General features: G+C 39.5%; 1 protein-coding gene across 1 annotated transcript in view; it reads left to right on the top strand.

The window, feature by feature from the left end:
* Window positions 1–2,070: 2,070 nt before the first annotated feature.
* The window catches only part of pcsk2 (proprotein convertase subtilisin/kexin type 2), a 29,497-nt gene continuing 18,379 nt past the window's right edge, over window positions 2,071–13,188 (top strand). Inside the window, exons 1-5 of the mRNA XM_004551589.3 lie at window positions 2,071–2,672; window positions 4,503–4,607; window positions 8,711–8,824; window positions 9,257–9,365; window positions 10,054–10,091. Coding sequence (XP_004551646.3) covers window positions 2,490–2,672; window positions 4,503–4,607; window positions 8,711–8,824; window positions 9,257–9,365; window positions 10,054–10,091 — 549 coding nt within the window. The 5' untranslated portion in view covers window positions 2,071–2,489. The remainder of the gene's footprint in view (window positions 2,673–4,502; window positions 4,608–8,710; window positions 8,825–9,256; window positions 9,366–10,053; window positions 10,092–13,188) is intronic.

The raw sequence follows: 13,188 nt of genomic DNA, 5'->3' as shown, positions 1-13,188 counted from the left end.
ATCAGCAATATTTCAACTTTAAAATGCTATTGTTATAATATGTTTCATAGAACAACCACTGCAGTGAGATGTGGAGAATTGGATCAATTAAAATTGAATGGATAACAAATTTCTACTTCATGAGTTAACAAGCAAACTTGAGTTAAGAGGATGCCTTCCTTAATATGAGCTAAAACATGTTTCTTCAAATGATTCATTAATTTATTTCACATTTTCTCAGGATTTCATGCACTTACTCGAAACCTCTAAAAATCTGACTTTATTCATCCACCCACAAGCTACAAACAGATCTCTTATATACACACTGTTATAAAACTCAAGGGAAATTCAAAAGAATCATTTGGGAGATGCAGAGCTGCACAGCAAGCAGTTCCAGCAATCTCAGATAAAGAGCATGATGTAAATGCATTGTATTTATGTATTATTATAAAAGTATCCTTATATATATTATTAATTTTAACATTAAATTAAAATTAAAACCCTCATTTATTGTGTAACTTTATATTGATTGTGAGAGGTGAGCAGTTTGTACTACTTGCATTTCAAAGAATTTTTTTTCTTTCTGTAATAACTGCAGATAGAGGTGTAATGTCAGCATCACTTCAGACAGTGAGAAGATTTTCAACATCCTGCTGATGTCCACGTCTCTCACAAAACTGTTACTGAGCTGCCAAAAACAATCAAGGTTGCTCTTTAAAAGCAGAAGATGCTACAGCACGTCAGGCACATAGGGAGGCAGGCGGGCCAGGATACAGTCCATGTGAGTCAGCAGTCAAAACATACATGTGGATCACTCATGTGGCCCCAGCAGGGAAGAAATTTTTACTGATGCTGAAGAGAAGGGCTTGCCCAAGCTAAATAAATAATCACTGGGCTACAGAATAGCAGGAGTGTGGGAGGATGTCCGCATGGTGCATGGAAACAGTGATTAGTAAAGCAGATCCACTTATAGAAAATCCACCTTCATTATTTTCTAGACATCTAACTGATCCCCGTGCTATCATTCTCCCTCGTCACGCCTTTCAGATTAATTTAATGTGAACATTATACCAGACAGTATGCCATTATATAAGTACATTAGTATATTTCAAACAAGTACATACAGAGTTAACAGAGAGGAACATTTTAAATACAAAATGAGGTTTTGCATATTTTGTATGGCTGTTCTAATTATGTTCCACAAATATTTGATTTAATGATGCTGCCTCTTGACATTTACTGACATTTGGTGGGGGAGGAAATGATTTGCACAAGAGTATTTTTGTAATTATGATATTTTGCTTATTACTGGACACTGAGGAATGCAAAAATGGTACCGCTCTCAATCCGTTGCTCATGTTCAAAAATGCATGAAAAGTTGCATTAAAGGAAAATTTGCTGAATTTGAAACTGGCTCATGAATGAAGGGGGCTCTGGGGGCATTTTTATTCAGCAATTGCAATGAGTGCTTCTCACTATTGAGTCCTTGTGGCTGAACTGAAAAGACTATAGCATTAACAACAGATAACTGCGCAGCAATAAGCACTCATGATGCTCTTTGGTGAATGTTGTCTGTGTAAAGGAAATTAGTAGCATCACAGCAAGCAACCATTTCCCCATCTTGCTGTACTTTCTCATTCATGCAGACCACCCTCATATCACCTCCCAGCAGCCCTGTATGCCCACCTTCTAGTTTACAGCAGCAAGAAAGCAGGAGGACAGGGAGTCCTTTAATGAGCTACCTTTGTACCAGCACTCCTTTCGCTGCTACATGCTGCTCACCTCCAAATGACCAATTATAGTCCAGTGGGACTATGCTTTCATTCCACTCCACAGAAACGGTCAGGTTGATCATTGCACATATATAGGGTAAAACAAGAGAACTTCAGCCTTAGAAATATATTGAAGAATCATGTCATAAAAATCTTTCTGTAGGACTTCTATAGAAAGCTGTATTTAAAGGTCGCTATATGTCACATGAGTTTTCAGCGGTTCCCCCCCCCCCCCCCAGTTGGATGGCCAGCCCCAGACAGCCTACCCATCAATAGAATTTCCATCAACTCTGAGGACGATAGGAGGAATTCTCCAAGGTGCTGAAAAGTGCCCTCGAGCGCATCCGGGGGAGGAAACGACGGGACACACCCGCCGAGGCCATTGGTACAACGTCACGCGCAGAAACTACCCGAGCTAGGAAGGTAGATGAATAACAGATGAGAGGAGGAAGAGATGGAAGAGGAGAGCTAGAAAGCTGAGGATGCAGGTTTGGTCCACAACCGCCCCAACTCGAAGCACACGGTAAGAGCGGGTACACCTCGGTGAAATCCAACTTCCAGTGCCACCATCAGCTGACGACGAGGAGATGCGTTCGCAAAAGCGTTGATTCGACACCTTTACATCCCGCTGTTCTTCCTCCTGTTCCTCCTCTTCGCTTCTCTGACGTGGAGCATCCCATACACTGATTTTACTCTGACGGGCAAGCAGACAAGGCATACTGACACAAGCCAGACACGATGCTTGGATCGCCCCGATATGGGACAGCCTTGGGATTTACAGTGCTGCTGAACGCGCTGCTGCTTGCGACGCAGGCTGCAGAAGGAGTCTTAACGGACCATTTTCTGGTTCAGTTGCATGAGGACGCACAGGATGAAGCGCACCAAGTTGCAACACAACATGGGTTCCAGAGTGCCCGAAAGGTAGGGATGCTCTGATTAAAAAAGCATCACGCAATCCTGGCAGCAACTGTTTTTCTTTTTCTTTTCTTTCTTTCTTAAGTAAACCGACCAATTGATAAACGAATAAATATTATTAAATGAAAATGTCAGCGCGAAATATTTCTGGTTGTTTAGTAACGTTTGTGGTCATTCTCGCTCTTTTAAAACAATCAGACATATTGCACGTAGTGAAACTATCCAGTAGAGGAGACATTGAGAAGCTTCTTCTGGTTTTCTTCTGGTTTGACTTCACTGCACTTTTTCTTGACTTGATGACGTCATTCTCACTGAACCGCAGGCCTTGTTTATTAGGTTTGCCACCGGCCCGTGGGCTAAATTCTATTTCAAAAACGCATCAAATTTCAGTGTCCTGCAAAAGGAAGATGCACCTGGAGCCATCTGTGAAAGATGCTGTCGAAGAAGAGACAAAACATTTCATGAACAAAACATCACACGAAGTTCTGGTTTGATATAATCCTCACAGTTTTGGACACCCCCTCCCCTTTTTTTAATGCTTCACATCAAAAAACAGCAAATTTACTTGGATACCTTGTTGGATGCCCTCTTTGTCAGAGACTGACATAGAAAAACACATTTTCCAATAAAATATAAAACACCTCTTTATTATTTGTCTTTTGCAGAGCACATAGTGTATTCACATTCATGGCCCTCCTTTGTCTCACCTGAGACAAATCAGATAGCTCGACAAATTTCGGATGCCTTTCAACATGTCAGAAGACTTAACAAGACGTTTATGGCAGACTGATAGAAATAATTCCCCAGCAGTGTGTGTTCCTTGTCACATGTCAAAATAAATGTGTGGGTGAAATTGGCTGGAGCCTTAGTCAGTGAGGCGTAGCAGTGAACGGAGGGGTGTCTGCACAGCTCTGAATGAGGATGTGTGTTTTTTCTCCTCTCACCTCCACAGTAATAATAATAATAAAGAAAAGTGTTTGATTTGTATCTCATCATCATAATCTGATAACATCCTTGTGGTAGTTGTGCAGCATTGCTATTTCTGCTATGGCTTGCTCGCTTTCTTGTAGGCAATAGATCATCCCCTCCGTCTACTGCCTCCCAGGTTATGTAATCTGCAGCTATATTTGTCTTAATGGGATATGCGCCATTAAACAATGTCTGTGTTGTTTGAATTCTCTTCTTTTGTAGCTTAATTAACTAGACTGGGATACAGACAGGGGACACACATACAAATGTAAGCCTAAAGAGTGGCAAAAGAAAGACAGCAAAACAGATCTGTGATCAGCCAATGTAAAGCAATGATAATGATACTGCTACTGCTACTACTCTTAATCATCGCCACCATAATAATAACACATATTGTAATACTATGAGAACATTTCAATCTGACAAAAATGTTCAAATAAAAGAGCATTGGCAGATAAGGAGAATCTTTTGAGAAGTGTTACATTTTCACATTAGATCTGACAGCCGCATCTGAAACCATTTATTTTGAGGATTGACCTGTGCCCTGACTGTTACTAAAGCATAAGGGGGTCTTTAATCTGTGCACAGTGCTGGAGGGAACGCTCTGGATGATGCATCTCATTTCCCTCCCCATGTGACTTATTATGGTTGATCCCAATGCTGTTCTCCAGGCTTAACCGTCTGTGAAAGCCAGGGAGTCAGTGCCCTTGTTTCCATCTGGAAGATAACCTGCTATCCTCTTTCCTTTATGAACTATTGTATTTTGATTTGTCATTCACACTTTATGATTGCTGCCTCAACCCTCCCATCTGTATTTCTGCCCCTGATCCATTTCCCTGTCTTGTACTTCTTTTCTTTTCTTTCCAGCTTCCCTTCGGAGAAGGGCTCTTTCACCTCTACCCTCAGGATACTTCGAAGAGGCGGAGCAAACGCAGTGCCCGTAGGAGACAGCAGCTCCAAAAAGACAAAAGGGTAAGAATGCATATGACAATGAAACAATATACTGTGTATACATGTGTCTTTTTTCTATATGTAAAAAGTCCTGAATAAGAGATTTAACTTAAGCAGTGCTTGTTACAAAAAAGCAAGGTGCAGGTTCCAAGAAACATTCTAAATAAAGACAATACATAGATATAAACTCTCACAAGGACGGGATTTCACAAACCACTTGGCAAACAGCAGGCTAAAGAAATTCTAAGAAATGAAATAAACTACTACACAATCACCCTCATTTCATCAAACTGAAACTTCCAATGAGCTACTGAAGCAAAATCCTTTGGCTCCACATCTAGTTTAGTGCTTTATTGTGTATATAGTCATAGCAGTTTTACCACCAGTTCTCAATGAGAAATTGCAGTCCTTACGCAACTACAGGGTAATTATGCAGTAACACTATGATAAGCTGTGGCTCAGCCTAAGATTAACTGGTCGTCGTCCTGACTTTTTTTCTGTTTATTTTTCAGAAAAACAAAAAAAAATAAAACTTGTTTTTCCCATCAGAGCCAAATAGAATGCAAGCAATTCCAAACCCAGCACTAAATAACATGCTAAAACGTAATACACTTGTTTTTGGACGTTATTTTAGATTTTATTTTTCATAATGTTGCAGTGAATCTAATTCCTTGTTTTATTTCATTTTTGTATTTTATGATTAGCATTTTCCTCAGAAACATTTTGATTGCACACAATAATAAACAGGGCCATTTCTTGGATTAGTCGGCGCTTCAGTGGTTCTGCATTTGCAGTAGTAAAAGCTGAGCTATATTAATGAGAAAAAGTGGCTTTTTTTTTCTTCTGACATCTGCTTTTCTAATGAAAATATACTTTCTTACAAAGTCTGGTGATGTTTATGTTGCACTTGGTTAAGTATGTAATCATTAATTTGGGATCTTAAATGTTTGGATTGGGTAATAAGTCGTGCAATGATCGATTTCCACATACAGTTTGTTACCTCTTGACAAACAATAGCTGTAAGTACGGTAAACATTATTCTCATTTTCAAGTAATCTTCTTATTGTTTGGGTTAATATTTAATAAGTCTACCCATTTACCACAATTTTTCCGCTCATAAGGCCTTACACACGTAAAGCAATGCCTTTTTTGGGGATTGCTTTGTAGCTAATGGCCTATGACAACCTCAAAGTAGAGATTAGTTTTGACCTGACTCGCCCACTTTGGGTTGCCAGTGGTTATTTCCCCTGTCACTGCTACAAGTCGCCCACTTCCACTGATGTTTTAATCTCAATTAACTGCTACTTGTCCTGTAAGACAAAGTCTCACAATAATATTTATTTTTTGTCTGACCAACTGTCCAATACCCCAAAATATAATCAGTTTACAGTAATGAAGAAAAGTATCAACTCTTACATTTATGGCAGTAAATATTTGCCCTTTTTGCTTGAAAAATAATTCAATCAATTATGAAGCAAGTGTAAATTATGGTAATCTCATGACAATAATGACACTGGACTCACTCACAAATTGTTTCAGCTGTTTTTTCTTATATAAAAACCATGTATGCGCCGCATCTTGAAGCTCAGTACTGTTGTGTGCTGAGCTGTGTGTGTTCAGCTCTGTCCACTGTTGGATGCAGTGAAAGTGGAGGTCCTGCTGCAGACAATCAACTAACCTCTCTAATTGCGTTTGTGAGAGGTGCTAATGAAAATAAATGCGAGCCACTCTGACGAGCTAATTCTGCAAATGGAAGTGAGACAGCACGAACATGGGCAGGTCTACATTCCAGGTTTTAATCAGCTGCTTGACATGCTCACGTGTGACACCAAGGCTTTTGCTTTCTTTGGATTTCCAGAACCTATGAGGTCAACAAGTCTGATTTTATATTCTGTGTTTATAATTTTGACGTATCTTTCTGTCATTTCCCAACCTACAGTAATATCTCTCAGCTCTGTGAACATAAAAGAAAGATCTAATTGGTGGAAATTGTATTCCACAGCCCTAAATAAAGAAGCATTGTATTTAGTAGATATTATATTCTGTTAAACCTCTTTTTACCTGTAACTGAGTCATTAAACACTCATTTAACATGCAGTCTAATTGAGTAGCAGTATTGATGGAACTGGGTGGTGTCCCAAGAACCCTGTTATTCCTCAGATTCTATTAGTGGAGCGTGTTGACCCACTTCCGACCCAAATAATCTACTTGTATCTCTCCTTTGCATTTCTCTCTGTGCATACCTGTCTATACTTCCCTGCTTTTTCCCAGTTTATCCACTGATCCGTCCATCCATAATTCCTGAAATACACTTTTTTTAATGAGACATAGATAATATAATATAGCCTTTTAATAGAGATTAAAAGGCTATATTAAAAAGTGGGAATGGAACAAAGGTGGAATGTAGAACATTAAAAAAAATGTTGTGAGTGAGCAGCATCCCCTGACCCCGAAAGATGCACGCATGGAAAAGCCAGGAGGGAAATGAGGGCAGTGAGAAAGGAGACAGCCAGCACTGCTCTTTGATTTGGAGTGAACTGAAGCATTGTGAGCAGGCAGTGGCAAAGGCGGAGAGTGATGGCAGTGCATGGGCACTGTTTGATGTTGTGAGTGGGCAGTATGACATGCTGTCTCAAGGGAAATACCAACTCTCCTGCCAAGTAAAGGAATAAACTGCTGATGGATGGAAAGAAGACGAGGAAATGCCAGGATAATATAGATATTGCCGCTAGCCGCTCTGAATATGAATGCAATTTTGTGAAAACAAAAGTAATATAAGGCTAAAACAGCGATCTTACTTTAAGCAAGAGATCTTACTTTACAGAGTTAGTTTCTGTTTAGCTGATTTGTGTGCTTATTTACAGTTTCTTTGCCTCATGATTGTGTAGGGTATACCATAACAGGAGAGCCAGCTGAATAGGCTTTGGCCATTTTAGAAGGACACATTTAAGTGCTGCTCCGCTCTCTTATCTTTGCGGGTAAACACGCCAGACAATGCCTGTTTCTTTGTGACACACTAGAGGGAATTTGTGAAGGGTAAACATAAGAGGAACATTTAGCTGGAGACCTCTTTTGAAAATGAAGCTTTGAAATTGTGAAAAACACATTTAGTTTCTCACGTACAACCGCACAGAGAAATAGAGAGAATCAGAAACTGACCCAAAACCTTCAAATGAAATCATTGTCCATATGACCTTCAAGACAAGCAGAGTGTTGGCAATAAATTTCAAATTGAGAGCTTCTCTTCAGGCTTGGTTTAGCCAGTGCCAGACTCTAAAAGATTAAGTGGCTTGTTGTTCCTTTGCCTCTACTTCACATATTCAGCTTTTCCAAATGACTGAATATGGGTACAGTATTTTAGAGAGAGAGAGAGAGAGAGAAAAGTTAAACTGTCACAGGAGATGGGGTGCAGTTCCCAATTAGAATGACTAAATTGATAGGTTATTATTACTCCTGTCCTCAGTTGCTGACAGAGATGATGGCAGCGGAATAATGGGAGTGTTTTCTTAGCTCTATGATTTGAAGTGTGAGCAGAAATTAAATACAACATCGCTATCAAAGACAACCAGTCATTTTCATGCCAACCACCAGCTAATCAAGCAACTACATTTCATCCCAATCATTTATTTGTTCTGTCCTATGTTATCTTTCTGAGCTCGATAATGGTTATTGTGGCAGCATTCAGTAAGCATTTGTAATCCAAATCAGAGCTGTTCATCTGCTGAGATTTCTTTGATGATTCAGAGAAACACAAGCGTGTTTGCGAGTGTAATTGCTGTGGCTTTTGAGCATACTGACAAGGTGAGTTTGGGAGCCCCCGGCTCCAGCTGCAGCCACTCTTATTAGGAGAAAAAAAAATAGCCTCTTTCATTTAGGTGATGTTCTGCCTTCACGGTACAGTAGAGCACAGCTGGGTTTTGTGATTTCCTGTGCACAGAGCAATCCCAGGCAACATCTCAAGCGTCATATCAAGCAGAATCTTATTGCTTCTGTGCTCCAGCATAAACACACCTGGGTTTCATTTGGCTCTTTGTATGATTCTTTTCAAAATGTGCGTGAGATCATTGTTGATTTTAAACTGACATTGACCTGACTTTTTTTTCTTTTTTCCCTTTCCCCCGCAGGTGAAGAATGTCATGGAACAGGAGGGATTCAGTCGTCAGAAGCGAGGCTACAGAAATATCAACGATATTGAAGTTAACATGAGTGACCCTCTATTCACCAAGCAGTGGTATCTGGTGAGTAATAAGCCAGCTAGCTGTCTGCGTGAAGCCTGACCTTTAGCACCAGCCCACATTTTTTCCACCTTAATTACTCAGAGACCGACCATATTCCCTACCGCCTTCTGTATGAACATTGTTATTCTTTGTTAAATTAGCCTGGCAAATATCATGCCATCTCATCTCTGCATTCATGTTGCCTAGTTTCCCCTCGTTTACATTAACCGGTGAGCATGAATTTGATGCTGTAACAAGCTCGCTTTCATTCATCTGGCATGTCAGATGAATCTGCTGACATTTACTTCCCCTTCCTTTCAAAATCACCCTCAAGCAGTCCTTATCCATAACATCCTGCACATGCACACATTCTGCATGTTGACTAATTTCCTAATGGTGGCTCACCTGGGTGCCATGAGTCATGGACGTTCTCCATATTGTCTGAGTGATTAGATAAACACAGGCCAGGCAGACGGGACCCCTGGGCTGGATCTTAATGTGGCTGAAGCTTGGCAACTGGGCTACACAGGCGAAGGAGTTACCATCGCAATCATGGATGACGGTGAGTATAAAATCCTTAATTTATAACCAGGAGCACTGTCTGGAAGCACTTAATCACACCTCCAAATATCCATCGAGCCGATTTATTTGTATATGTTGAACTTAATAAAGAATGTATCTTGGTTCTGATTAATTTGTCTCCCTGTTTGAGGGGACTCACAGCATGAAATCAGGATTTACTGACCAGGTTTTCAAACAGCCGCATGTCATTGTGCAATAAAAAAAACCCAGAAACCTCTTTCTCCTTTAGTATGCATGCTGTTTTTTTTTTATACACACAAAGAAGCATTTAATCATTTTTGTATATATTGAATATTACCATTACAACTGTTGAATCCAAGCTGACAGGCTCAATTTTCTAGTTTAAAGTCCAAAGATACAACTGCATTTGATTTCATTATATTTGAGACGCTGGGCCCTGTGATTGTGGAATATTAATTTTAGAGATTGTTAACATGTAATTTTTTTCTTTTCCCAGTTCGTTAATCATCTAAATTGAATTGCGCAATTTGAGTCATTTGCAAATTTGTGAAAAGTTGTGTCAGAATAATATCATTCATCATTATCCTCATTATCAAGCATTCAGAATATAATAAAGCAAAAAGGAAACCATGATATAAAAATGGCAAGATATTTTGCTATCCTCTGTGATGCATGCTATATATTAATTAAAAAAAGTCCCATTTCAGGTATTGACTATCTACATCCAGACCTGGCATCAAATTATGTGAGTACATACATTTTCTTTTAATGTCATACTTTCCTTCATTTGCGTAAAGTGCTGTTAATAAACAAAGCAGGAGTTTAGGTCGAGGATTTCATGGGCTTCGTGTGGTTTGTCATTGCCAGTGACAGGTGCTTTCCAAGTTGCCTTCATGGCTGCTGAGTCTCCTTGTGTTCCCGGAGGACGCAGAGGCAGGCAGACGGCCAGCCAAGCTGTTTAATGTTAATGCACACTGCACTGTAGCAGGCACAATGGCAGGCCGATCTGTCACAAGCAGAGATAATGCCAGGGTAGTTGGTGCTGCATAATGTGATGCTCTATCTCCAGAATACTGATAAAACCTTAAAGGACAAGAGGGATTGCTAAATGGAACACGGCCTTGAAGGTTCAGTCTGATTACACTATAACTTGTGCAGTTTCATCAGTGTGTCTGCATTGTGGTGTCTTCTTCAATCTAGGGATGAACAAATGCAAACCTTCTAAAGAAACTCTAATGCTTTGTTCAGTTCAAAATCCTCCTACTTGAAAACTGATGTTTATGGTATTTTAGGCTTTTATCTAAAAATGCCAAGAGTTTTGGCTCTTTTTTCAGCTGTTTGCTTATGTTTTGTTTCCAGGAGATTATCCTGATGCAAAGGGCTTTCTGTTTGTACTTGTCTGCTGTAGCTATTGCTCATTAAATGTGGCTTGTTTTTTCCCCCTGTCATGCATGTATCCATTTTTGCCTGCCTTTGCATGTCTTGCCTGTGAACAGAGATGAGCTGTGGCCCAAAAATAACACAGCCTCAGCTGTGTTGATGCGGGAGCATCCTCCGCTGGATTGATGGATCATGCTGTGCATAGATCCAAAGTGTGTGTCTGTGTGCGTGGCACTGTGTATGTAATCCTGTGGTGCTATTGTTGTTGTGCTTTTTTATAGACCTAGACATACCTAGAAAACCCCCCCGAAACAAAACAAAGAAAACATTAAAAACCATTTTGAGTTGATCTCGAGTCGTTACTTTGAATTGATTATGTGGTAGAGCTGCTTTGAGGAGACAAATGTCAGCTCTTGCAAGGGTTTTAGGCTGCTTGTTTTTCAAGATCATAATGCTACAGTTTACGAGATACATTTTGATATGACAAATAAAAAGCGAGGCTGTGTTTTATTTGCAAGGGCAAGAGTAATAGTGCTTCACAAGATTCACAAAAACACACATCTCACAATTCAAGTCTTTCACTATATTCTAACAAGTTCTATATATTGTTTTTACTACCATCAAAAAAATTAAAGAACTGAATATAAAATAATAGTAGTAAAAATCACAGGCAAAATAACAGACATTGAATCTGATTTAATTCCTACAGATGAGAATGGAGTTGATCTTTCTTTGTATCTCAGCACGCAGACAATCTGCATGGGCCTTGTAGTTATAGTAAAATGTTGAAAACAGGACCCAATGGTGTTGGTGACCCTTGCAAGCCTGGAATGAAAAGTTCATTTTATTTCGCTTTTTTCAATTTCTAAATAACAATGACATAATTGCCTGAATAAACTGACTGTGTGATTTGAGCTTGATTGCCTAAAATACCAACTCTCACCCCTTACAAATGAAACAAAATGGTTTGGTCCACCTCATACCAGGACTGCCCTTTGCAGCACTGATAATATTTTATTTATTCTACCTTGGGGACCGTGAGCCACTGTATCCACACAGAAAAGAAAGCAAGAAGAGGGAGAGAAAGCAAACAAAAGGACATCGCCTGTTAACAAAGGTTAGCATAGCTCACGTAGAAGGTTAAGTATTGTTCAGTTATCAGCAGTTGTTAAAAACAGTGAATTATAGTCGAAATTAACCAGCACAACAGCCAGAAAGAGTGAAGTAGTAACAGGTCCCTCTCCAAAAGGATGCACAAGATGTGACAAAAGGTGAAGTCCCATAGCTGCAATGAAGAGCTGTTTCAGCTGAAAGCTTAGCACTAAGCTTTACTGTATGTTGGACCAGCTGTTCTGAGCTGCCAGGTATTTTGAGGAAGCCTTTGTATTCCAGGCTGATGAAACAGTATGCTAAAATACCACAGTGACACTTCACTATATTTAGCATGGTTCTAATGAAACAGCATGAGGCAGCAGATAACTGAAACAATTTTTCAAAAGTGGATACATACATGAGAGTTTTTTCGCTTCTTCCTCTGCAGCCATTAGTTTGAAAAGTCCCATGAGCCGGGTGAAATTTAGGAATGTTGCAGTTGGGCAGTCATTCCCTTCCTAGGAAACAACTGCTTCACTACAAAGATTCAACCACTGGATAAATTTCAGCATTTAACTTTTGATTTATCTGCATTCTACCATAGGAAAACCAAGTTAATTCAAACATGGCCCATTTATCCCCCTGAAGTTCAGTGAAATTCGTGTATTTAATGCATGAAGACTTCTTTACCCATGGCTCAGCTCTTCTATGTCTTGTCATCAATTTATTATTGTTATTATCATTGTTATTAACAGGGTAACACTAACACCGATAGACAGATAACTACATCACACCAGCAGCCACTTTAGAACCACCAGTTAACCTGGTAAGCCCGTCTTTGGACAGACTCAAACACAGAACCTTCTTACTGTGAGGTGACCGGTAGCTCTGTGCTGATACACTGATATAACTAATCTAACTACATTACGTATAGTATTTAATGCTGTCAGTTAGTGTTCTCTTTGTTCTATCCTCTCCTGGTGTATATAATGCCCTTCTACTCTCACGTAACACTCAAATCCTTTTTTACACTGCAAACTGGATCCACAGACACAATTTCAACACTCACAGACACGTGAGCCCACATGGATGTCTCAGGAGATATGTGGGGTTCAAAGGTCTAAATAACTAATGACTCTGACTTCTAAATTCAACTTCTATATTGTTGAATGTCTGTGGTTGTAAAAGCATTTTAGAATCTTTTAGATTCTTTATACTGAAAATGACAATCATCTTGGTTTTCAAATGACTAATGAGCTTTCTCAAGAAAGTAATCATAAGAGTATAAATACTGATTTTGGCACTTGTATCCGCCTGTAAATGATTTCTCTATAACGTTAAGTAATCGGCTGCACTGCGTGTTGAATGAG

Source organism: Maylandia zebra, linkage group LG13 (genome assembly GCF_041146795.1).
Source record: "Maylandia zebra isolate NMK-2024a linkage group LG13, Mzebra_GT3a, whole genome shotgun sequence".
In the NCBI taxonomy this organism is placed as follows: Eukaryota; Metazoa; Chordata; class Actinopteri; order Cichliformes; family Cichlidae; genus Maylandia; species Maylandia zebra.
Note: the sequence above shows the minus strand (reverse complement) of the source record. Positions and strands in the feature narration are given on the sequence as shown.